Source organism: Athene cunicularia (genome assembly GCF_003259725.1).
Source record: "Athene cunicularia isolate RWA chromosome 26 unlocalized genomic scaffold, athCun1 chr26_part2, whole genome shotgun sequence".
Lineage (NCBI taxonomy): Eukaryota > Metazoa > Chordata > Aves > Strigiformes > Strigidae > Athene > Athene cunicularia.
The window spans coordinates 842,226-868,075 of NW_020799137.1; the positions used below are offsets into that span (position 1 = coordinate 842,226).

The window sequence follows — 25,850 nt, forward strand, 5'->3', positions numbered from 1 at the left end:
CCCCCCCCGCCCGGGAGCGGCTCCCGGGGAGAACCGGGCGTGGGGGTCCCGGGAACAGCGGGAAGGGGGGAGCCGGGAGCACCTGGCTGCGGAAGAGCCGGGAGCGCCGGCACCGAGAGCACTCGGACACCGGGAATGGGGGAGTCGGGAGAACCCCTGGGCACGAGGATGCCGGGAGGAACCGGGCACGGGGGATCCGGGAAAACCGGGCACGGGGATCCGGGAAGAACCTGGATACGGGGGTACTAGAGGCACCGGGCACGGGGATCCGGGAAGAAGCTGGATACGGGGGTCCCGGGGGCACCGGGCGCTGGGGGAGCTGAGCACCCTGCGCACGGGGCTGGGCATCCCGGTGGGGATCCGGGCACAGCCCGCGTAGGGGCACAGGGCACGGCTGGGCACAGGAATCGGGGCAGGGACCCCGGGGACAAGGGGTGGCTTTGCCCCAAACCTCCAGCACCCTGCTCTTGGCCTCTCCCAAACCCTTTTCTCCCCAGGAACCTGCTTGTCCCAGGGACGTTGCCCGCAGTGGGGCCGGGGGGTGATGCTGAAGCGTCCCCTCCAGGGCAGGAAGGTTTTGGGGTTTCCCACTCGCGATGGGGAGTCAGCTGAGCCGCCCTGACAATGCCACCGTGCCATGGGTCGTGAGCTTGTCCTGGCTCCTCTTGGAAGCACCAGCCAGGTTGTGCTTTCCCCTAGCTGGCATTTCTCCATCGGGCAGAGGTTTATCCCCGTCTCTGACTCAGAGGCACCTCAGCGGGTGTTGAGGCCCTGCCATCCATCTTCGTTACAGCAAGGCAGAGCAGTTCGTCACCGCATGCACTGGGACACTTGCGGAGCTGCTCGGCTTTGCTGGGTGGTTTTACCTCTCCAGACCCACCAGCGAGGAAAGTTTCTTTAACACCAGTGGTATGTTTAAAAAAAAATAATAATCCCCTTTTCCCATCCTTAGGCTGTCCACCCCCAGTATTTCCTCTGCCATGTTACAGCGGTGCTTATGCAGCAGTTAAACACACAGAAGGGGCTTTGGACACAGCTATGGGTTATGGGGACTTCAGGTGTGACGAGCTGTGCACAGTTCTCAGCCCTAATGCCAGAGCATGGCTGTTTGCAGATGTAGACCAGATTTCCTACACCAAATATCCTCCTTCCATATTTTGCAACACCTCCCATCCCCTTCCCTTCCCTGAATGCGAGCTGGAGCTTGAGGGTGGGTTTTGCAGCCGGGAGAAATGGCCTTTGCCAGCTTGCAGAGGTGGTGGATGCTTTTGAAACACATCCCTGATGAGGCGTGTGCCTCTGACCCGGCCGGGATGCTGCTGACTCCTTGGGTTATCAGGGAATTGCTGGTCCTGGGGATTGTTTCTGGCTGATCTTGAGTGGGTGGAAGAGCACTTCTGTTTCCTGGAGGAGAGGGCAGAGTGTTTGTTTGCACACAGGGCTTGTTCCCAGGAGAAATTTCCTCTTGGCACAAAAGGAAAATGTTAGGGGTTTTCCCCATTTATTTTTGAGGAAAATCCCTGCTTTCCTGGAAACTGGAGCAACTGGGGAAAACAGCTTCTGCCTTCAGCCAAAAGAAATCCCCAAATTCTTTGATTTTTTTTTTTTCCCCATATACACAAATCTTTCCTGCTTTCTCCCTTTAAGGCAAGACTCTGGATATGATCCTGCCTCGATAACGCCTTGCCTCCGCTCAGATGGCTTCTGTGCGGGGAAGAAAAGAGCCGTGTTCCCAGCCACAAAACCTCCCCGCTCCCAAGGAAACACTGTCCCTTTGTGCCCGTCACACAATCCAGCAAACCTTGCGCTGCTGAAAGAGGTTGAACTTTTGAATATTCCTACTGAAAGCTCCTTTCTGCGGGAAGCCAGCCGCCCACCGGGACAACAAACGGGCACATTGTGGGATCCTCGGGGCTGCTGGCCACCGCGGATGCAACACTTGCCATCGCTCTGCTCTGTCGCCACTGCCAAAGTCATTTCGCTTCCCTGAGCAAATCCTGGGGAGTTTTGTTTGGTTTTTTCCCCTCCTTGCAGCCCCAGTGCTGATGAATACACACTGGAATTTGGCTTTCTGCAGGCGTGGTGTGTTCAGACTGCAAATATCCCGCGTCCGGGGACATCATTGTCAGCGCCCTGTGGGTCTGCATCGCACTGGGACTGGGGTGTCCTCACCGCTGGGACCCTGCTTGCACCGCAGCTCCTCAGCCTCCTCCTCCTCTCGAGGAAGGCTCAGCTTGCTGCCCCTTGCTTCATCCAGGTGCATCCCCTTGCTGGGTTTCGGGAGGGCGTTGGGGTGCTGGAGGAGCTCGAGTGTGCGGCGTGGGAACAGTTTTTATTTTGCCCATTACTGCCAGGCTGCGGTTGGGACTTGGCGATAGGGGCTCTGGTTTGCACCACTTGGACCTGCTGGTGGTGGTGGGTGCTGCCCCTGCCAGGGCTGGGGACCGCAAGACCCTTGTTTCCAACCTTTCCCATGGGAGGGAGTTTCTCCCACTGGATGGCAGCATCAGAGCAAAGAAACATCTCTGGGAGACCTTGTGGGAGAGGGGACCTTCCTCCCGAGAGACTTTTCTCTGTGGTTATCACTCTCTGGGGCGGTTTGTGCTTGGGCTGAGGATGTGCAGGTTCAGCTCACTTGTGTTTGCACCATTCCTGCCACTGATGTTTTGCTTGCTGCCCTGTTTGGTGTTGGTGATCACTCCCAGCTCCCCAAAACAGGGTGTCATGTAGCACCCTCTGACTGCTCCTCTTCCTCCTGATGCTTGTGGGTGCAGGGGGACCTGACAGGACAGGGGGACTGAAAGCCAGCTGGGACACTCTAGCCCACTACCACGAGCAAAGCAGCCCCAAACTGAGCAAGGAGAAGAGATGTCAACACTCACAGGGCATCAAAATCATGGCTTCTAAGCAGGGTGCAACCATTATCCCCCCAAGCCCTCCCTGCTCCCATTGCTGGCGTGCAGAGCCCAAATCCAAGTCACAGACCCCAAAGGTTGCACGTTTTTGCATGAAAAAAACTTTAGGGACCATTTCTTGCATGGTGGTTGCAGAGGGGGCTACAAAACTCCTAGGGATCCTAGAACAAAGCTAATCTGGTCACTTTTCCTTCCACCTAATGGTTTTAATCCCAAGCTTTTCAACCCACCTTTAGGATTTTTTGGTGGTGGTGTTTGGCAGACGGGCTTGGGCAGTGCTGGGTGGGCAGGCAGGATTGGTGCTGGGTTGCAGATCCCTTGCACATATCATGCAGGGAAACTGCTCCTTTCCAAGGCTGTTTAATGGTCAGGAGGTGCAAGGATGTCTCGGTTTACAGGCTCCCGGCCGGGCTGGCATCGCTGTTTGCAAGCTGTCATCCATAGATGGAAAGGGTCGAGCACAGCGCCCAGCCTCAGGTGTAGCACGGGATCTTCCCCAGTGCCTCCCATACTGAGCCAGTGGCTTGTCCTGGGTTAAAATACCAGCTCAGGGCCATTTTGGCCTTGGGAGTGTTTCCGGGGTTAATCTCCTGCAGCGTGCAAAGCCTATGGCTGATTTTCAATCAGGATGCACCTGGTTTTGGCTCCCAGGTGCTTGCTGCCCCTTTTTCTGCTCAGTTCAAAGGGCTTCTCCCTCCTCTTTGTCCCACAGGCAGGGCAGAATTAGCCCTCAGCTGGGCTTGGAAAACTTGTGGCATGTTTGGACGCAGGTTGGTGGTACCTGGGTGCAACCTCCTGGGTGGCTTTTGCAAAGTCCTGGGCACCCCACCCTGAAGCAATGCGGTTCAGTGAACTGCCAGTGCCGGGGTGTTGGGGCCACTGGAGACTCGGGGCTGGGGTGATGGTGCTGGGGGTCATGGTGGCTTGTCCCAGGGAGCACAGGATGATGCTGGAGAGTGCTGAGGCAGCTGGTGGGGAGCTGGCTTTGCTACTTGATTAAAAAAAAAGGAGGAAAATGGGGATTTTCCAAGACGGGCTGAGCAGTCTGGGAAGGAGACAGCAAAGAAATCAGAGGGTCGGTCCTGCTCCTTGGGAGCATGGCGTGGGCACCCATGTGAGTGTGGGGGTCCCACAGCCCCACAGCCAGTGCTGACCCCAGACCTTGCTCTATCTCCTCCAAAGAACAAGAGGCACTTGCAGCTCAGTACAAACCCCAGGGGCTGGGGGGTACTGGGGTGGCAAGAGCCCCCCAGTTACACTGTTAGGGCTGCAAACCACGACCCCAAACTGATCATGAACCCAAGGAGCTCTGTAAGATTTGCTAATCTCGAAATATTTTTGGCATTCAGAACCGTGATTTACTGCATGTTTTGCCACAGCAAGTACTTTCCGAAAGGCCATGCTAAGTTTACACCAGAGCTGACAGGATCAGATAACCTGTTGCTGGCTGCTCCCTCCATCCTCCCCCCATCCCTCCTGGTTGCCATGCTGGGGTGCAGAAGGACAGCAGCTTCTCCTGTGCCCCACAGGGAAGAGGTGGCCATGGTCATGAGCAGCAGAAAAAAGGGACCAAGGGCATTTTTCCTCATCTAGGTGGTGGGGTGGGATGTGGGTCGTGGCCTGGCTTGCAGGAAGATGTGAACTTGTGGAGAGCCTTGACACTTTGCTTTGCAAGACACATTGCCAGGGACAGAAAATAACCATCCGTGGTGCCCAGCCTGGCTGTGTCCACCTCCCCAAGGGCTTTGCAGGTTGTAAAATTAAATCAGCTTCTCAGCTTCAGTGGCACCCAGGGCTGGGAAAGAGCTTTGCATGTCACTTTGCGTTCCTGCAGTATTTTAGCACCCCATGGGATCCCCGAGGGCTTTACAGGTGCCGGGCAGGAATGACGCCTCTCGTCACTATCACCCAGTAGGATCCCAGGGCATTTCCAGCCTGTGGGAAGTTTGGACTCTCTCCACATGTCGGCTGCGTTGTGGAGCAGGCAGTGGGACCCTCCATCCAGCTTTCTGTTTGCCGGGGAATTCCTCCTCCTTCCCAAGGGCCAGCACTTGGGAGACATGAGGCCCTCCCATCTCTCTCCCTTGTCCCCAGATCCCTTGGGATCTCTGCCACTTCCTAACCCCCAGGAGATGGGAATGAGCCCATCACATGGCATTCATGGCAAAAGCCACCACCAGCCTCAGCCCTGACCCTGACTGGCCCTTGGTCATGGCAGGCTGGTGGCCTTCCCCTGCAAAAATACGAGTGTCCTTCCTGCGTTGACGTGGACATGGGCAAGGAGGAGGAGGACGGAGCATCCTCAGCTCATGGCTGTTCCCTTGCAGGTTATTGGGTCAACAGATCAAAACCCATTTGCTCTGAGAGATGGCCCAGCTGTTCTGGAGGTGCTTTGGGGTGACGTTTCTTCCAGGGAAGGCACAGGGCTGTCCCACCATGCTGCATGGGGACAGCAGCCATGGGGCAGGGCAGGGACAAGCACCTGGATGCCCCAACCATGGCAACAGGCACCCTGTGGCAGGTCGAGCCCGTGCATCCAAAGCAGGGCTGGTCAAATCTGGCTGTGGGGACACTAAGGACCAGGCATAAAGGCAACAGCATCTTCCCAAAGCCTGGGGCAATCTCCCGAGGCTTTCAGATGGGCCCAGGGTGAGGACAGCCTGATTAAATGTCCCCATGATGCTCCCTGGTGGCAGCAGGGAAGGGTGCAGCTGGGCCACGGTTTGACAACCCCAAACTGGTTTGTCTTCCCAGTTTAGTGGGGCCTAGAGGGAGTCAGTGAGATTTGGGGATGGTCCAACCCCTCTCATAGCCCCTCCAGTCCTGCAAACTCTCCAGGGAGCGAGGCACAGCAGGGAGGCTCCAAACAAAGGCGCCTGGGTTAGAGAGGGACGTGGGGTGGGCCTGGGATGTGCTGCCCCGTTCAGGGAGCAAATCTCATTTGCTTCAGAGCATCCTGGGAAGTCACAGCCCTCTGCAAGGACCTCGAACATGGCAGGGTACAGGCAGCCCTTGGGGTACCAGCCGGCCTTGGGGACCTCCTTGGGATACCAGCTGCGCCATCCGAAGTGCAGCTGGTCCCAGTGCCACCAGGGCTGGGACAGGACATCACGCTGGTCCCCATCTGCTGAGATGCTTTCAGCCAGACAAGCTGTGGGCTGCTCTGGCTGTGGTGTCCTGCAGGGATGCTGCATGAGGTGGGGAGGAGGTTGGAGGGTGCAGATGGGAGCAGGGGATGGGGGGAGCAGAGGGAAAGGAGGCAGGAGGGGTGCAAGGGTTTAAGGCAAAGCGGGTGTGAAAATTAGGGAGGAGCTGGGAGGGAAGTGGAGACACCAGTCCCCGGTGCTGATCCCGCAGGAGGGACTGGAGGCTGGAGAGGAGCAGTGAAGGTGGCCTTAGTCCTTGAGCCCAGGGCTGAGCTACTTCCCTCCCCTTCTCTTGCAGAGCCTCCCAGCTCCCTGCTCACTGGCCCAAGGGTTGCCACAGCACCCCTCATGTGTAAATGTCCTGAATAAAATAGCAAAGGTGGCTTGCAACATTTTTGGTCTTTCTGAGCTTTTCTGGGCTCAGAACGCAGAAGGGAAAACTCAAGCTGCTGTTTGCAGCCTTTCCCTGCCCCAGAGTGGGACCAGGCAGGGCAGGTGATGACAGAGCCTTATTGGCATCCCCAGCTGCTGTCCCCAACCCTTGGTAGAGGTGACCCCCGGCAGGCTGAGCACAGCAGGGCTGGCACGGGCTCAGCCCCTGCGGGCTCTCTGCCTGCCCATCCTAGGTAAGCTCCTGCTGGCAGCCCCAGAGGTAAGGCAGGATTGGGAAAAAAAAAACACCAAAGTCAGAGCAATGCCCCGGGTTTGGCATTGCTTTGGGGAGCTGGAGAAGCAGAAGGTGACTGACGCAGTGCCAAGGTGTGTGAAGGCTTCTGCCGGCCCATCGTGTCCTGTCCCAGCCGGCCCCCGGGGCAGCTGCTGGAGGTCACCGCTCCTGCCCTGCAGAGCTGCTGCCCATCCAGGAGGGTGCTGCTCACCTCACGCCTTTGCTGCGGCATGCAAAGGCCCCATGAATGGTGCTTTGGCTGGGCGCAGTGGGTGATGCTGCTCCATGATGGTTTCCCCCCTGCAGTGCTGTCCCCAGACTGGAGGGGACACAGAGCTGGCACTGAGCTCCCTGGCTCAGCTCCCAGTGAGGCACTGGGCAAAATCGGGATATCCCTGCATGGGTTTCTCTTCTTCTCTCTTTGAACTCGGAAGAAAATTATCCCATCATAACCCCAAAATAACACCCCGAAGAGGCCATCAGTTCTGGCTGTCTGCATCCCTGAGTCCTGCCCGCATCGGGCAGCTCCTGATCCCCGCAGACAGGCTGCAGGTTTAGGCACTCACTGTGCTGCTCCATGAGCTGATGCCAGGGGGACCTGATGGTGGGTGAACCTGTTGTTTGTCCCAAATGATCATTGAATCAGAGATTCATTTAGGTTAGAAAAGACCTTTAAGATCATCGAGGCCAACCGTTAACCTCACACTGCCAAGTCCACCACTAAACCATGTCCCTAAACACCACATCTACGTGTCTTTTAAATACCACCAGGCATGGTGGCTCAACCACTTCCCTGGGCAGCCTCTTGCGGTGCTTGACAACTCTTTTGGTGAAGAAAGGGTTATCAATGATTCGATGAATCAAACTGTGGTGATACTGAGCGCTGGTGGAGTGAGCTGATGTGCCGCCATGCACCAGGGTTAACCCTGGAGTGGGAGGCTGGGCTGCATGAACCCCACTTCTGTGCCTGGCAAGGGATGCCCAACAGGACCTCAGAGACACTGCTGATGGTGCCTGTTGCCTGGTTGTGATTTCTAGACCAGACAAGGACATTTTAAAGCAATACTTGCTTAAAACTCCCACCGCAGGGTGGCACTGCAACAGACACTACCCCAGGGGGCTTTGGGAGAGGGGTCAGGCCCATGTCCTAGCTCAGCCCTGGGAGCCCCTGCCCGCAGTCATTGCTTTGGGGTGAAGTAAGTGTCTGCTTGCGTGCGACACACAAAATGGAAAGCTTGCCTGCATCCCAGCCCACCTGCTGCCTGCCCTGGCTGCTTGACTCAGTGCGCTGCGAATATCACAGTGACACGGAGGCTGGAAATGCTGCTGGGAGCCGGGGAGCCGTGAAGTGGCAGGCAGGGCGCTGAGCTGCCTGAGCCTCAGCCCTGCCGGCATTTGTGGTCGGCTGCTGGGTGTTTTCTGTATGACCTTCCCGGTTTTCTGGAGGTCTGACTTAACCCCCCTGGAGAGGGGACAGGCAGGAGCAGGGGAAGCAGCCGAAAGGAGACGACAGCCCTGCACTGGAACCATCTCCAGCTGCATCAGCAGCTGACAGCAATATCCTACTCCAAAGGGGCTTAGGCACCTCCTTTTTCCTTAAATCCAAGGGTTTGGGGAATTTTTGTGGCCATTTGTAGTGTTTTCCATGGACTCACAGTCCACATGGTGTCCGCAGGGCTGGATGGGGCCATAGGTAGGTGGGGATGGTTCCTGTTCTCTCCTGCTGAGGCTTTGAATGTATCCCACTGGGTATGGCAGTGGGGACCCTGTCAGTGCTGGAGTCCCCTTCCACACCCTGACAGAGCCTGTGGGTGACTGCTCCTTGTTGACAGCCATGACACCACCCCTTGGAGCCTGGCTCTGTCCTCTGCCCCGGTGAAGCACATCACTTGTGCCAAGGACCTCATGATGGCACGCTCAGAATCAGTGGTGGCCCAGGTGACAGCATGTGACATCCACCCTGCTGCTTTCACAGTCCTCCTGGGGTGCAAAGAGCCCAACAGGCTCCCCAGAGATGTTCATGGACACAGGAGCAATCGGGATGAGGACACAGGATGTTACAGCTTCAAGGAGCCCTTCCCACCCGGATGACACGGGCCATTCATTTATTCTGGGCCTTTGGCACCTCCGCTTTGCTTTATGATGTGCAAGTGGGAAGGTCTGGCCACCTCCTGACTAATCCTGGAGCCGTGTTTAAGGGATGGCCCTAATCTCTGAAAGCCTCCAGGATTTCCCCCAGCTGTCGGAGGCATCTTCCATCTCCACGCACCAACACATCAGCTGTTGTCATGGGGAAAGGTGCTGCCGTCTCTCCCATCCCACCTGACAGGTCTCTGATGCGGCAGTTTCCTAAACTGGCAAATCTGGGTGAATGGGTAAACCCGATGTTTTGGGGGTACAACCAGATTTATCTCTTTGCAAGGGGGTCCTGTTAATAAACTGAGCTGAAGGATGACCATGCTGTACTTTTTGAGGGGTTTGAGTGACAGTGGCACGAGGAGAATCTGATCCTTTAAGGAAGAAATGATACTCTCATTATTTAGACCTGTATGTTGCCTGGAAGGTAAGTAAGGCAACAGATCAGTGGTGCAATGGGCTGGAAATACGGGACAACGCCGATTTATAAAAAGTGCCTGCTTCCTGTAGAAAAGAGATCTTCTCTCACTGGAAAACACGAATACCCTGTATTTCAGCTAAATACTGAAATATTTGGAGTTTCAGGCAAAAAATATATTTAAATTATCACTAAAATTTTAATGTTCAACCCTCCCAGTTGCCTGCAGGAACAGCCAGCGCAGCCCACTCAGTGTGCTCTTCATTTTCATGCTGAGGTGGAGGAATTGCACCAGTGGGTATTTTATTTTGTTTCCAACGCCAGATTCATTTTAGCTGCCTCACCCCGAAGTCAGGGTCTGAGACACCCCGCTCCCATCCTTGTTGGTGAAACGACTCCGTGGGAGCAGTTCCGCCCTCACCATCATGCACCCACAAGTGAAGCCATGGCGGTGGGTAATGAAACCTTCAGCTCTCAAGTCTGGTCCCTAAGGGAAACCTTTTGACTTTGGACTTGGGCCACTTGCCACGATGCCTTTGTCATCTGCAGCAGACAGTGTAGTGTTTCCATGACTGAGTTTGCTCAATGTGCCGTGGTCTTGCCAGCAATGTGCAAATAAACAAGATGCCAATATACTATAGTAACGTGGCCCAGATAAGTCTGGATGATAAACCATGTTGATTCACTTGCTCTTAACCTATGAATCATCTTGTGAGTCAACACAGAAAACAGCATCTAAACATCACTGAACAGCTTGAAAAACTCAAGTTTTGTTCAAACCAAGAACTTCAAGGAAAATTATTTCTTTGATGTTCTTTTCCTGGGAAAAGTGTTTAATTTTCAACCACACTCACATGAATTGAAATAGGAGAGAATTCTTATGATCTAGTTTTGGTATTGATGTTTTTTTTTTTTTTTTTTTTTTTTTCCCCAGAGCTTTTTAAATTGCTTTTCTTAACACATCATCAAAAGATACCTGCTTTTGCAAAGCATTTGGGTTTAGATTAGACATTGTGATCATCTTTGAGAAAGACACACAGAGGACTTCTGAGCAGAGTTGATGGTTGTGGGATTTTAGAGGTGGCCACCTGTGAGCTGATGGCCATGTGAATGCTGAGGGGCCAAGGAGGAGTCAAGATCATCCAAGACAGGATGAAATCCCTGTGGGTCAGTGTATGGAGAAAATAGATCTTCTTCAATCCTCCCCTCTGGGTGACAGAGCCACCAGGGAGCCACCGACAGCTGGAGAAGGACAGACAAACAGTCTCCTCTAGCCCTACATCCCTGTGCTGGGGAGCAGGGCTGTCTTCTTTTGCCAGAGCAGCTGTGGAAAATTTTCTGGTTCATGACCCACTTGGCAAGTTTGAGCCACTCCAAGCTGCTCTGGGAGCAGGAGGGATTACCAGTACCCATCCATGGCCTGCCGGCAGCGAAAATGGCCAGGAGCCCCATGTCACCCTCTCCTGCCTCAGGGACCCCATCCCTCTGGCATCCCAAAGGTGTTTGGGGAAGGAGGAGCATTTATTAGTCATATTCTTCCTCACTGGTGAAAGTAATTGAGGAACATCTGGCTTATCTCATGGTTTTGGAGGAAACATGCCCTCCCTGAGATACTGATACCATCTCTTTGTGTCCTGGCTTCATCCTGATGCCAAATGCTGTTTCTGAAATAATCAAGGGAGAAAAAATATCCCTCCATGGAGCAGGAGGGTCGTGCTGCCAGGCTGTAGCCTCTGGGCAGGATCAGAGCCCGTGGGGGACCAGGTTTGCACTCGTGTTATCTGATCCCCATGTGACCTGTGAGGCTGGTAGCCGTGATGAGCTTTCTTCTCAGTTTACAGAAGGAGCAGGGCTAGCAGAACATGCGGGGTCTCCTTCGTGCTCTTTCTGGAGATGCACGTCTCGCTGTCCGTCTGTGTAGAGCACCATGGGCCGGGTCTTCGGGGTGATGTCTCCATGCAACCATCACTGCTTGCCTGTCGCTGTCTTGCAGCCAGGAGCTGAGCTCGGCATCTGGCCAAGCCCAGCACCCCTGTGACACCCTGATGGACTACAGAGCCAGTGTTTCTGCCCTGGCCTCCTCTCCCCATCCCCTCTTCTCACCTAGTCCATGGCTCCTGCTCCAGCTGGGATGCATCTGCTCAGCACCCTGTGCTTCTTTTTGGGGATGTCACCATCCCTTTAAAGACCAGCCTCACCAGTGGGGATTTGCTCTTTCTTATCTTCTTCCTCTTCCTGGGTGACCACAGCTCCCCCCACCTGAAAACTACCCCCTTGTTAGCAAAGCTGAGATCATCTGGCCGTGTCAGAGTACATAGCTTCATGCTCTGGCTGTCTCAGAGATGCCTCTTGACCCTGATGTCTATGTTTGGAGGTATTTCCTGGGGAACACGAAAACGTGAGCCTTTGGACCAATGCCCAGGAGAGTCCGGCTTGCTTGGCTCCTCCATAGCAACATACCTGGAGGCAGGCAAGTAGCTGGGGAACAGGAGAAAATGCTCTGTCAACTCGAATTTGAGGAAGGTTGAGGAATTAGAGCATAGGTTACAGAGATATTTTTTTTTTAGTAGTGTCTCATGCATAGCGTGGTAAGTGAGGGAAACAAGAGGTTGAGCAGGGTTATATCCTGGTAGGATTTATGGGGATTCCCTGGGTGAGTGGGGGGTTTTGGGGCAAATTTGAGCTTGAGAGTTAACAGAGGGTGGCTGGTCATGAATTCTGGGGTGACCAGACTCCATGGACAAGGTCCTGGTTGAATGGGCAGGGCAGAGGCTGGAAGACATGGCATAGGGCTGGCTAGTGCAATCTCCAGGAACGTGGGTCAGGGGTACAGGCAGCTGGGTTGGTCCAGATGATCCCAAGAGTTGCCTTCTGACCTCAACAGTTCTGGGATTGAGGTGGAGGCTGGGAGAGGACATGGGGGACCAGGGGGTCTGGGGTTACAGGAAGGCCTATGGGAGAACATGGTGGGGAGGAGGTGGGTTGGGTGGTCAGTGCAGGATTAACTGGGAGGATTGGAGTGGGGGGGTCTGGTGTTAAAGCAGGGGCTGGGGGGAGGCATGGGGGGTGCAGGAGCAACGGGGTGGCTAGGGGGAGGAATTGGGGGTGTAGTGAGTGGCTGAGGAGGTGGCAGTGTGTGGTTGGGAAGCCCTTAGCTAAGGGGGTGTCGGTGCTGGGGACAGGAGCCATGACCCCAAAGAAAGGTGACCTGGCCCTGGCCTGCCCAGTCCTGTGTGAGCCTGGGGGGGGTGGGGGGCAGGAGCATATGCTGCAGTCCCATAGGAGGGGGTAGGGGCGTGCTGCTGAATGTGCAGGTCCCGAGTGGCTATTCCTGGCAGCCCCCGCCTGCGCAGGCAGATTGGTTTGCAGGGAGGTGACAAGTGCCAGCCGAAGCCTATAAAAATCTCCCAGCCCGTGTTCTGGCTCAGTGACCTGGTTCCCCCCTCCCAGCACAGACGTCCCGGAGCAGAGACCGTCCGTCCAGAGTGGAGACCCCTGGTCCAGAGCAGGGACTGCGGCTTCGGAGCTGAGATCCCAGATCTGGAGGCAAGACCTTTGGTCTGGAGCAGGGACCCCAGAACTGAGCAGAGATCCTGGAGGAGAGACCCCAAAACATCCTCTTCCCCAGCCCCCAGGCTTTGCAGCAATGACTGGCAAAACCGCACCTCCAGCCACAGACCCGGCTCCGGCGGCTCCAAAGAAAGAGCCAGTGCCAACCCCAAAGGAAGAACCAGCCCCAGCCCCAGCTGCTGAAGAGCCCCCGGCCCCTGAGCATCCCCCTGCCACGGAGAAGCCCACAGCCCCTGCAGACGAACCTGCTCCCGTCCCCACGGCAGAAGCGACTCCAGCCCCTGAAGAAGGTTCCTTGGCTCCCCCAGCTGAACCCCAGGCCCCAACCCCTGAACCTAAGCCTGAGAAACCAAAGACAGGTGAGGATGGGACCAGACACTGAAATGGGAAGGGGAGTAAGTGCAAGGCTAGGAGGGGGCACGGGGGGTGCCAGGGTGAAGGGATGGGGCGATGAAGTCGTCAAGGATATTTTTGCAGAGGGATAGGGCTGGGGGATTAGGAGGATGGGGCGGGGGGGGGCTGAAGACCAACATGGAGGTTGGGTTATTGCCCTCCAACAGCCCTGGTACTCAAGGGCCTGTCTTCACTGTGGGTTTGTTACAGAGCCGCCCAGCTCTCCCTTGTCCTTGGCTGTGGAAGAAGTGAGTGAGAACTCGTTTACGCTGACCTGGAAAGCCCCGGAGCAGAAAGGCCAGTCTGGCCTAGATGGATACGTGGTGGAGATCTGCAAAGATGGAAGTAGGCTTGGGCTTTTGTGCCTCGTAAGCATGGAGAGCTGTTGTGTTGCTGTGGAGGCATGGGACAAAGCTGGGCAGAACCTGGCAGTGTGCTTCCCTGGGGAATAATTTCCCTTTCTTTGCCCAAATGGGTTCATTTTAAATGGTTGGGGTTTTTTTCCATGGAGGAGAGAAGCTTCTCATTGGCTTCAGATAGTGGTGATGTCTTCAGCTGGGGGCTGGACCAGGTTTAATGTCACTGCCATGTCCAGCTAGAGGGCGGAGGAGAGACCAGCATACCCACTGAGGATGGTCTCCCATGATCTCCAGCTCTGCAGAGACCTGGGGTTGGGATGGTGATGCAAGGCCTCAGGAGGAAGAAGTTGCAATTCTCCTACGTTTGCCCAAAATGAAGTGCAGGAGGAATGGGGATAAGGTGGGAGGGTGAGGGAGGAAAGGATCCTGGGCAGTGCAAGAAGGGCTGGCATGCTTAAACAGGCAAGCCCTGCACAAGTGAGATGGTGCTCAAGATGCCTGGAAGAAGGATGGCCATGGTGGATGGAGGTGGGCTGGTGGGTGGCAACAACTATCTGTGGTTCTCCAGTTGCACTGCTGGTTGGTGGAATGGAGTAGGTGGATAAGACTTGTGTTTTGGGCGCTCTCTTTAAGCCCTGCTTGGCTTTGGGGTGAGAGGGAATGACCTGTGTGGCTGGGGGGATCTGCAAGGGGATGCTGGTGCTGGTGGGCTCAGTGCTGCATGAGGCTGGAGAGGTTTGGGAGACCCAGGTGGCCTTGGGGAATTTGATCTATGACCCTTGGCTGTTCAGCTTGTGACAGACATGATCAACACATGCTTGGCTGTGGGAGGCTTTCGTCATTGGGGAGGTAACCATGACTGGATGGGATGCGTGAGGAGGCCCTTGCATGGGACAGGGAAAGACGCAGCCATTCCTGGAGGGTGCTGGCTGACAGCCACCCAAAGGTCACAGTTCTGTGCTCTCCTAGCTTGCTTTGGCCTTGGCTGGGTGACAGGAGAGGTCTAGTCACTCAATTATAACCACATGTGCTCCATCCGTGCTGCATTTAGGCTGGTGCAAGACCCTGCTTGGCTAAAATATGGTGAGATTTGAGTGAGGGATGGTTTGAGTAATGCCAGTGGTGATGAGAAAGGGGAGCTGGTAGGATTTGGCTGCTCTGACAGCACTGACAGGAAAACCTTCTTGGTCTGAAGGTGCACATGGTGTCTTAGCAAACCCTGGCACATGTGGGTTGCTCTAGTTGCTCACCTGCGACACACCGTCCTTTAGTGACCAGGGCGGTTTGTTTTCTGACTGAGAAGCCTCTTAAGAGGTTTCGGCACCTTGCAAGGCTGTGTTAGCTCACTGATGTGGAAGGGCTTCTATGTCTTGGCTGTGGGGTGAGTTTGAGACGCCCTTGCCAAGCAGGAAGAACAGTCGGAGAGGTCTAACTGCTTGGTGGCAGGCGATGGGCTGACCCTGCCTGATGTGGAGTGTGTGCTGGGGAGCATGGGGACCCCCACCCCCAGTGAGTCATCCTGGGGCAGTAAGAGGAGCAGACTGGCTGTCAGGTGGTCAAAGGATCTTAACTACTCCCAGAAATGCACCTGGAAGGTCAGCAGGGACCACGTTTGCTTGACCTAATGCCTTTTGTTACTTGCAAATAACCTTCTGCTCAACAGCTGAGCTGCTGCCAGCATTTCATACCCCACGCTCCTTGGCAGGGTGGGCTGGCCAACCTCCCCTCTAAGATACCTTTTTCTTCTGGTGCCTCAAATCAGCCTTTGCAAGGAAGGGGTTCCTTGCCTCTGGGTTTCACCCCCTGGGGCTTGATCCAGTTGTGTGGGATCTGTGTCTGTCCGCCCATTGTATGCCTGAAGTGCTCTGCTGGGTTCATCGTAGGTGCAGACTGGGCAGCTGCAAACAAGGAGCCGTTTCTTTCCACCCGGTACACGGTCCAGGACCTGAGCTCCGGTGACAAGATCCATGTACGGGTGAAGGCTGTCAGCGCCAGTGGTGCCAGTGTCCCGGCTACTTTGGAGCAGCCAGTCCTCATCAGAGAGATCCTCCGTAAGTACTGCTCCTGCTGTGCATCATTCCCGTGTGCTCTGTCTGTGGTACAAAGAAATCACAGTCCGTTCCTGCAGCCTGAGCAGCCTCTGCCCTCTCACACATCACAATCCAGCCTTTGATCAAGATATTATTCTCATAACTGTCCAGTTCCCCTGGGGTAGGATGGAGCAGCTTCCCGACCTCAAGACACCGATCTTGCAGATGGTGAAGCTTTGGGGGTGAAGGGCTCAAAACGCAGCGCCACATTTTCCCATTTCATTGCAAGAGCTCAGCAACAATCTCAACTCCAGCACATCTCTCCTGGCCATGCTTACATCTCTGATATGCCATCGCACACACATCGGACATTGTTTATTTAGCTAAGGAAAGTCAGAAGCTGGTAGTCTGGAGCATGGGAACTTGAATCATGCTGAACTCGCTAACGAATGACTTGCTCCCATGCTTAGCAAGACTTGCATTCCTCCCGGGGTGCTGTGAATGTGCTGAGCCTGATGTATCATTGCAAGGTTGGTTTTCACTTACCAAACAGCAAATACAGATTTATTTTCCCTTTACAAGGAATTATTAATGCACAAGTTTCCCTATTACTCAAAGAACATGTCGGACTTTTCAGCTGCTTAAAAATGGTAACAATAATAACAAGGGTTATTCCAGGAGCCATCAGCTTTTCACAGGAGAAGGTCTGGAGAAGGCTATCAGCACCTGGGAAGAGTCCTGCAGGGTCCCTCCTCTTGGTCTGCTTGAGGGAGGTGAACATGGCTCAGTGGTTGGTGTCTGCTGCCCTGTTCCCTTCAAGATCTCAGAGGCTTACCCCCACACCCTGTGGGACTGGGGAAACTGAGGCATGGGGGACGGGCGTGAGATGGCAAATACACAGCTCGTGTTTCCTGCTTTTAGTCCTGTGCTGCACCCACCAGTGCAAACCCCTGTCCCTGCTGCCTGAGCTCTGTCTCACACATAAACCCCAAAGAGCTGAAAGACCCACGCACAACTTGCTCTTGCTTCACACTAGTGGGGTTTTTTTTGATTCTCTCTTTTCTTTTTGCTAACTGAAACTCTTCATCCACAGACTTGCCTGCTTTTGCATTTCATTTGAAATAGAGCCCTGTGCACACTGCCTGGCTTTGCTGAGGAACAAATTAACCCTCAATGTCCCTCTTCCTCCTTGTGTCTGCCCCAGTGGCACCGGTGTGTGTTGGGTGCATGAGTCTGCTCCTCTCTGCCACATCTGTTACCTTCCGGTCTTCACGTTTTACTCAGGACTGCATTTTGTACCTCTCACCAGTTCATTTATAGCATCACAAGGGATTTTAAATAGCAGCAATACAGACGGCAGGGAGTTTAAAAACAGGTGGGACGAGTGGGTTTGGGAAGTGGAGAGAGACGAGAAGAAACCAGATGATGATCCGGTGTAGGAGTTGCATTTTGCGGGGAGCTGGGACAGGAAAATTTCTTTCCCACCCGCAGTGGCATGTCACCTGGGCCACTGACCTTGGCCAGCCCTCTCTGGCTGAGCAAGGCACACGTGAGCTGGAGAAAACACCCATGAATTAACATTCCTCCACTGAGGTCAGGTTTCTTTGCCCTGCTGAGACTGATGAGCCCAAGTGGCAGCATCAGTGTGTGGATCCCTGGAGCAAATAGCAGCATGAGCAGCGGAGGGACCATCTCAGCTGTCGGCAGGGCCATCTGGGACCATTGGGCATCTCCCTGCCTGCCCCAGCCCACCACCGGTGCTTCAGGCTCACAGCTGTTTAGCCATCGCTCAGTCCTGGATTAACTCTGGCCGTGCTCCCTCCCCAGAGCTAAGCTCCAGCACGTTTAATCCAGGCAGAGACACACAGCTCTTTTATGAGGGGCTCACATAAACCCAATGCCTCTCCAGAAGGATCATGGCGCGGCACCGAGCCGGTAGGGTTACACGGCTGCTATTTTCACCCCGGGAAGGAGACACACGCTCCATCAGCATTCTCCAGTGGGTTTTTTTGCTTATCTTTGTTATGTTCCCTTGGGGATGTTAGCCTCCATTTAAGCCTGGGGCTTTCACAGCTCTGCTGTGAGTAACCATGCACCACCTTGGTCTCTCAATGGCCTTGAGCGCACAGGGAAGGTGAAGGTCTGGCGAGCCTTGTCCTTGCTGAAAGTTGGGTTGTGTGCCTCGGGAAGGTCTGCTTTCTGAGCTGGGGCAGAAGTATTTCCTAACTGGGAGATGCTGTTGTCCGCCTTGCTACCATGTAGGCTGTGCTGTGGCTCTTCTGGTTAAGCCCCTGTTGGTGTCCGTGGCCTGGCTATAACGAAGGGGGTGAGTGGCCCAGCAGGGTGGTTGCATTGGGTTGGTGATCTGGTACCTGAAGGATGGATATAATCGGGGTGGGGGGGGCAGGCCATGGGGTAGGCTGGCCTGGCCCTGCAGGGAAGCAAGCACTGTCCAGGAGATGATAGGGAAGAGGTGGACATGTTTCTGGGTGGAATTTTTCGATGGCCAAACAGGGCAATATGTGGGGTGGGTCAGCCAGTTGGGGGATGTGATTTCCTTGGCCTCATGGCATAATTTTCTGATCCCCAGAGCTCCCGAGGATCCGCATGCCCCGTCACCTGAGACAGACTTATGTGAGGCGTGTTGGGGATGCTGTGAACGTGATGATCCCTTTCCAGGTAGGTGGATGATTTGGGATTTAATCCCCCAGGCTTTTTCACTGCAGGTTAGCTTCTGCAGTGGCTATTCCAGCCACCATGACATGCCTAGGGCCAACTGTGGGCTGGCTTGTCCTGGTCTCTGTGTCTCATGGGCCAAGGGTGGGGTGTGAATCTTCCATTCCTGCCTAGTTCCTGTTTTTCTCCTGTTATGTCTTTACTGATGGTGTTGGACAGCACCAAACACACCAGGGCATGGTCTAGCTATTGCTGCTGCCTCAGCCCACAAGCCCTGTTCAGCTCATGCTCCTGACCGAGCCTGACAGCGATATGGCCACATACCACAGGACCCACAGCACAACCATGGGATCCCCCTTGGGGAGAGCGACTGCCTTTGGAGCAGAGCAGCCCCCGTGCTGTGTGATGGGGAAATGATGCTGACACTGGTGAGCCAAGCTGGAGGTCCTCTCCTCAACTGATCTATCGCATACTGTCTGGGGCATCACCAAAGCATCTCCACCACAGTGTCTGGGACAGAGAAAACCAGCCCTGAAACGTGCCTTCCAAGCAGAGGAAAGTGAGAGGCAGAAATCTGCCCCTGAGATGAGGGACATGTCCATGCCATATCTCTCAGGCAGTTGGGAGCCTGTGCTGGCCGTGCTCCAGGCATGAAATGGACCTGGATGCTGAATTCAAGCCCCTGCTGCTAGGCCTGAACTTGAGCTCAGTGCCTGGGCAACAGGAGCACTGCTCTGCCTGCAATGCCCTGGGCAAGCAAAGCTGGGCTTGCTCCATGAGGATTTCAGAGGGACCAGCATAATCTAGCGCCATCCCTGGAGCCTGATGGCTTCTTGTCAGTAGGGCTGGCAGGGATCAGCTGTAGTTTCTTCCCTGAGGACTGCTGGATGGGAGAGGCCATATCCAGGACTCTGCTGCCTGGACAAAGTGGGGTGGCTCTGCCCACCCGTCCTTCCCAGCAGGACCTGCTGGGACTGTGTACTTGAGTGGCTCCTAACCTGCCTGTGTGGGTTGCTCCAGGGAAAGCCACAACCTGAGGTGGTCTGGACCAAGGGTGACCAGCCCCTGGACACCAGCCGCATCAACATCCACAACACAGAGAAGGACACCATCCTCTACATTCGTGAGGCACAGCGCAGCGATTCGGGCAAGTATGAGCTCGCTGTGCGGATAAATGGAGCAGAGGACAAGGCTACCCTGGACATCCGAGTGATTGGTAAGGCTGGGGATGGGACCCTGCAGGGTCGCTCTGGGGCTCCTTTCTGCCCCTTGTCTGGGGGTAGCTCTTGTTCTGGGGGGGATGAGGCAGGACCAGCAACAAGGCAAGAGACTCTGGGGTCTGTCTTCCATTGGGATCTTCTCCAGGATCATGGAGGTGAACTTCTCTGGTTGGGTATGCAGGGTTTCTGCCAGCCCATGCCCATCGCAGCTCCTCATCACCTGTGTGCTGCAACAGGGTGAGAAGAGATTAAAAGCAAGGTGCAAGGGATGGCCAAGGCACAGGATGTGGGGGAGCAAATTGGGGTGCCACCCTATGAGGGTTTGTACTTGCAGAGCCACCAGGCCCCCCCCAGAACCTGAAGCTGGTGGATGTGTGGGGCTTTAATGTGGCCCTGGAGTGGGCCCCACCAGTGGACAATGGAAACTCTGAGATCAAGGGCTACATGGTGCAGAAGTCAGACAAGAAGAGTGGGGTGAGTCTGGGCACTTCTGGGGCCCCATGCCCTGGTGCTGGGAGTGCCCTGATGGGATAGGGGCAGCTGCAAACCCCTGTATCCCCCCATGCCTTCTCCATCCTTTGCACAGCCTGGATTTTCTCACCACTCTTTTTATTTTTCCCTCCCAGAAATGGTTCACAGCGCTGGAGCGCTGCACCCGCACCAGCTGCACCATCTCCGACCTCATCATTGGCAATACTTACTCCTTCCGGGTGTTCGCAGAAAACGCCTGCGGGCTGAGCGAGAAAGCAGCCATCTCCTCTGGGGTGGCCCACATTGAGAAGACAAGTAGGGACAAGGCCCTGGATAAGGGGTTGGGAGGGGGTGGGGGTGGGCAAAAGAGATCCTGTCCCTGTTGGGGCCAACGAGACTTCCTTGGTGTTGTGGTGATGCTGCTGGGCTGGTCCCCAGCATGAGCCCTGCAGAGATGAGGCTGTGCATCCTCAAGGCAGAGGGCCAGAGGTCCCCTGCCCCGCTTCTGCACCTCCCTTCTCCTTTGGGGAAGACTTTGCCGTGGTCAGGCCCCTGGGAGGGATCAAGGCGTGGGCATCCCTGGGGTGAGATGGAAGCAGGAGCTGGGAGAGGTGAGGAACAGCCCTGGCTTTGGCCCCGCAGCTCAGCACAGGGTCTCCCTGCAGTGGTCCATCTCAGGGCCGAATCTCCAAACCACCATCACTCAGCTCTGCTCTCCCTCCATTTCCATCCTGCTCCCTGGTAGCACACCATGACCATTTGGGGTCTCTGCCACCTGCAGAGCTTATCTCCAGCTCCTATTTCTGTGCACTGAATTTTGGGGATGGAGTAGGAAATTCAGAGAGGTGCCTGGCTTGGATCTGACGTGCTGCACATAGTGTGCATCGTGGTGCTGGTTTGCAGATTGGCATCTCCCCTGTCTTCTGCAGGGACTGGGCACTGACATGGATGAAAAGGGATTAATTGGTCTGAGCTGAAGGTCAAGTCCTCAGGTCAGGCTAGATGTTGTGTGGCTTGTTATGTGAGCAAGCAGAAGTATTCTGGGGGTGCCTTAGTCTGAATCCCTGTGACCATCTGCTGGTCAGCCCAGGAGCCTGAGCTCTGCCTCAACCTATAATGAATTACTTTCTTAGAAACTTCTTACCAGCCAGAGAAAATACCCCAGCGGGATATGATGGAGCCTCCAAAGTTCACTCAGCCCCTGACAGACCGAACCACCACCCGGGGCTACAGCACACATCTCTTCTGCTCCGTCCGGGGCTTCCCCCAGGTCAGTGGTTCCTCCATGGACAGCATCGCCTCCATGTGCAGGCATCAGTGGGGGTTTTGGAAGGTGGTTGGATGTGTTGGGAGATGGTTCGTCATGCTGGATTAGGGTTGGATGCGGTTAGGGGACTGAAGCTGCCTTCTGAGTCAAATTGGGCCAAGTTTGAGGTGTTTCTGTGTGGAGATAGGAGACTGGTCTTAATTCAAGCCATGTCCTTTTTCCTTCTGCACTGAGGTAGGAAGTGTGGAGCAGTGGTTAGGGATCAAGAATGGGAGAATTAGCTCTTCAAACTACTTCTGAATGAATCCCACCATGGCCATCAGCTTCAGGCAGGGCCAAGACAAAGGCAGAGGGAGGTGGTTGCATTTTGGGGCCAGTTACATTTCTCATTTCTCTCACTGATTTAAAGAAATAAATAAATCAATCCTGCTTCCTTCCAGCCCAAAATCATCTGGATGAAAAATCAGATGGAGATACGGGAAGACCCTAAATACATAGCGATGATCAAGCAGGGTGTCTGCTCTCTGGAAATCCGGAAGCCCAACCCTTTTGATGGGGGCATCTACACCTGCAAAGCTGTGAACCCCTTGGGGGAAGCCTCAGTAGACTGCAAACTTGATGTGAAAGGTAAGATTGGCCAAGGAGATAGAGGAGCAGGTCTCCTTGCCTACCTTTTCCTGTTCTCACCTTCACAGTGGTGTGGTTTGTCCCTGTTTTGTGCTGATCCTGGTGAGGGGGGACCCTAAAGACACTGGACAGCCCTTGTGGAGCTGGAGCTTCAGGCTTCTTGGGTTTATGGTCTTGAAACATCCTGAAACTGCCTTCCCTCATTCATAGCCAAAAAATGGGGAGGAAACCAGAAACTGCAGAGCCAAAGGACCAGAGGTGCTGGTGGAGGCTGCAGGTGCTTGCTTGTCACTGAGTCTGCCAGCACTTGTGTCCCAAGCCATGCACAAGCCATGCATGTGGGGGCTGTGCTGAACCCCCTTCCACTCGCACCTGGGTTGGCCTGATTTATGTCTCACCATCCTGCCCAGACGTTCCAGCTCACATTTCCCTGCCTCAGCAGAACACCCGGCCCTGCTTTACTCCCTGCAGAGGCCTCCCCTGCGTGCCGCAGACCCGCCTCGGCACGCGGGGGGATGCATGCCCACACACCATACACATGTTCCTCAGTTGGCAGTGTGTCCTTAGATACATGTCATCTTTATTATTTCTCCTCCTGCGGCTTCCCAGCACACGCTTGCCCTGAGATGCTCTCTGCCCTAATTCCCATGTGGGCAGGGTTCAAATCCAGCTGGCGCCCGGCACCCTCAGTCCCTGCTGAAGCTGCAGGGCTGCCAGTGTGGCACGGGGTCGGTGCTTGGCTCTGCAGCAGATGGTGCCAGGGCTTCCAGCCAGAGCAGTGAGCGCTGACCCAGCCAGCCCCGGCCACGCTGCCCTGCAGGCAGGGCTGTCAGTGCAACCATGCAGGCAGCACGGTGAAGTTGGCCAGGAGGATGAACTTGTCATTGTGCTGGGGACATAAAGCACCTGGGAGTCACCCAGGCTGGGATTTTGGGCCAATCTGGCCAGGAGCAGGCAGTGATGGTGGGGTGTGTTATTGTTCAGAGCACGTGAGCACAGGGACGGTGTGCGTAGGTGCACGTTGGTGTGTGCACGTGAGCGGGTTGGTTATGCCCTGGCTCGCTTTTGGAAGTCAAAAGAGGAGTAAGAGGAGGGGAGTTCAAGGGGTTTATATTTCCTATGCTCTTCTGCAGTGCCCCAGTGAGGACAGATCGGAGGGCAAAACGAAGAGCAAGGTAGGTTTGGGTTGGGGCTGCAGGATGGAGGGAGGGTGGATCAATCCCTTCATGGGGGATGAAGTGAGTTCCATGTCCCAGATTAGCCCCTGTCACCTACTGATGGAGCCCCAGCTCAGGTCTTCCTCATCCCGTTGCTGGAGATGCACTGGTGGGTGGGATGCTGCAGAGCCTGAGAGAAACCTGCCTCTTTGCAAGGTGGAGAGAGGGCTGTAAATGTGGCCCAGAGGATGAAGATGCATGTGCAGACTGGCAGATGCATGGGCAGCACGGTGGGCAGAGCCCCGGTGTGCAGGCAGGGCTCTGACACCCAGGGCACCAGGGGTTGGATACACACTGGGGCTGGGGGCAGGTATAAAGGGCTATGAAATGGGGCTGTGGGGTGGAAAAGCAGAGTTAAAGGGTTGCACCTGAATTTTGTGGGGAAGGAGAGGGTACAAGAGCTGGGCTGTGTTTGTCTTGCGTTAGAGCTATGGCTGGGGCGTGGTTTCCCAACTCATCCCTGACCACTCGTCTCCCAGCAGCGGTGCCCTCGCAGGACTCGGATCTCGTTCCTTTAGTGCTGGTGGATGCTGCAGCTGCTGTGCAGCAGCGTGGCACATGGCGATGTTGCTGGCCATGGCCTCAGCTGCCTGCTGGTCTGTCCCCTCCCTGGCAGCGCTTGGAAGGGCTCTGCACCTCAGCCTGCCATGGCACAGTCTTCTCTGAATGTGTCCTTATCTGTGACAATAAATCAAGCCCATTTGAAGGGCTTTGGTCCCAATAAAAATAAAAAATCTGAACCACTCTTTCCTGCTCATTGTGGGGTTGGCTTGGCTGGGGGGAGGTAGATATGAGAGAGATGCCAGGGATGCTACGGGTTCATATAGCATCCCACCAAAGCATGGGTGGAGGAGTTGGTTTCTGAGCTTGGAAAGAAAAGACCAGCTTTATAAAAGACATACGAAGATGACTAAACCATAAGAAACCCAAAAAGGAGGAGGAGGATGGGGGAAAGTTTCCTTCTGGAGCTGGAGAATGATTCTGGCTGGGAGTTAAAAAATAGCAACATCAAAACTGTGACATGTTGATGCTCCTTCATTGAAGCACAATTTCTTTATCCACCCCAGTGATGCAATGATCCAGTCACATGCTGCCACCAGCATCCCCTCCCCATGGCATGAGACAGCGGAGGCAGGACATGCCGATGCGTTATCTGGAGGAAGAGGAATCGTCCTCGTTAGCTACTGATAGCTCATGTGCAGAAAGATGACTCGTTACTCACAGCTCTGAGGCAGCTCGGGTCAGATGCTGTTTATTAACAGAGAGCCCAGACAGATTCATCAAGTTGACTGAGCACATCGTTAACCAGGGGTCAGCGAGTGGTGTACCTCGCCTGCCAGCACAGCTCCCTCTCGGCGTGACGGATCTGGCACACGGTGAGGGCAGGAGCTGTCCCAGCAGTGGGCCAGCTCGGTCAGGGGGCCAGACCCAGACCCTGCCCTGAGAAAGGCAGAGCCCGGCAGGCTCCAGCACTGCAACCATGGGTTCAAATCCAGCCTGGGCATCTGCAGGTCAGAGCCCAGCCCACCCCTGGTGCCACTTGAGAGCAAAGCCGGACAGTGCCTATGGCTAAAATAGCTCTCTCTGCATCCCCTCTCTGCAGCCCCTCTGCTTTGTCCCCTTCTGCTCCTCATCACCTACTCTCCATGCCCAAGCTGAAGTCCATGGGGTACTGCTGTTCCCAGGAGCTCAGCACCAGCACAGCACTATCCACACCAGACATCGTTTCTACCATCAGAGGGCATTGTGGGATTAATTTTTATCCCAGCTGATGGTCAGGATGATTTATTGAGGTGGTTGGGGTTAGTGATGATGCCACTGGTGTTCAGGACCAGCTGGCAGGTTGAGAGCAGGTCTTCCCCTGGCATGCTCACACCTGGCCTTGGACACTGATGGGGATGTCCTGGCCCCTTTGATGTCCTCGGCATCTCTGCATGTGTCTTTGGCCAGTGGGAGCCTTGGGGAACAGGGGCTGGGAGCTGGCTGCATTAGCCAGAGGTTTGCTAATGCAGGGGAGAAGCAGCATTTCCAAAACTGTGTCATGCTGCACACTGTGCCCTTTCCAGACCCTTAATGCAATCCTATAGGGCAAAGACTGTGTTTGTAACCCCCCAGGGGACCAGGGTGGGTAACAGGATCCACTTTTAGTGAGGTCTCCCCGGGAAAGGTCCAGAGAGCACGGAGTGGAAAAATCCACTAGATGTTTTTTCCTGAAAGCAACATTCATGTGCCTTTTAATTTATGAGCATCCCAGTCATCAGGTTTCTGGGCACCTTAGCAAGGAACAGGCAAAGGCGTCAGTTCCAGGAAAGCAGCCTCTTGCAGAAAGAAGCTGCAAGTGGGAATCAGACCTGTGCTTGGTAACAGCAGCCCTAATCCCAGGCCAAGCTGCTTCTGTGCAAAGGGACCATGGGCACGGGGTAGAGGGGGTTCCTCTCTGCACTAACCTGGGGTTGCAGCATCCTCAGGCACTGCTGATAAAGGAATTGGGGTTCTTCACCTTGAGGAAACTGGGAGGGTGTTCAGGGCCCCTAAATTGTGAAGACACCCAAGGGAAGGATTTGCTCCTCTCCTTGCTATTGCTCTTCTCTTCCGCTCCCGTTTTGCCCAGTGTGGTCTGAGCCAGGAGCCTGGATATGATGATTGAGGCCCTTGCAAAATGAGGGAGTCTGAGCCCCTCATCTCCTCTCTTTTGTCCTCTTCACCTCAGAGAAATGGGGGAACTCCCTCCAGGCTAA

The 25,850-nt window shown here is 55.0% G+C and overlaps 2 protein-coding genes across 4 annotated transcripts in view; one reads left to right on the plus strand and one right to left on the minus strand.

The window, feature by feature from the left end:
• DENND2D (DENN domain containing 2D) overlaps positions 1-2,263 on the minus strand; it is a 14,707-nt gene extending 12,444 nt beyond the window's left edge. The window contains exon 1 of the mRNA XM_026864371.1: positions 2,173-2,263. Coding sequence (XP_026720172.1) covers positions 2,173-2,263 — 91 coding nt within the window. The remainder of the gene's footprint in view (positions 1-2,172) is intronic.
• On the plus strand, positions 2,128-23,847 carry MYBPH (myosin binding protein H). Of its 3 annotated transcripts, none has more exons than XM_026864462.1 (12): positions 2,128-2,257; positions 12,733-13,211; positions 13,456-13,590; positions 15,488-15,655; positions 18,225-18,313; positions 19,331-19,526; positions 19,865-20,004; positions 20,157-20,316; positions 21,135-21,271; positions 21,709-21,895; positions 23,029-23,070; positions 23,595-23,847. In XM_026864462.1, exons 2-11 carry the CDS (start codon positions 12,929-12,931, stop codon positions 23,037-23,039), a joined length of 1,506 nt encoding a protein of 501 aa, XP_026720263.1. In that variant the 5' UTR covers positions 2,128-2,257; positions 12,733-12,928; the 3' UTR covers positions 23,040-23,070; positions 23,595-23,847. The 3 variants fall into 3 exon arrangements, with proteins under 3 accessions (XP_026720263.1, XP_026720264.1, XP_026720265.1); XM_026864463.1 differs by having other exon boundaries at positions 12,738-13,211; XM_026864464.1 differs by lacking the exon at positions 2,128-2,257 and having other exon boundaries at positions 12,687-13,211; positions 23,592-23,847.
• Positions 23,848-25,850: the final 2,003 nt, after the last annotated feature.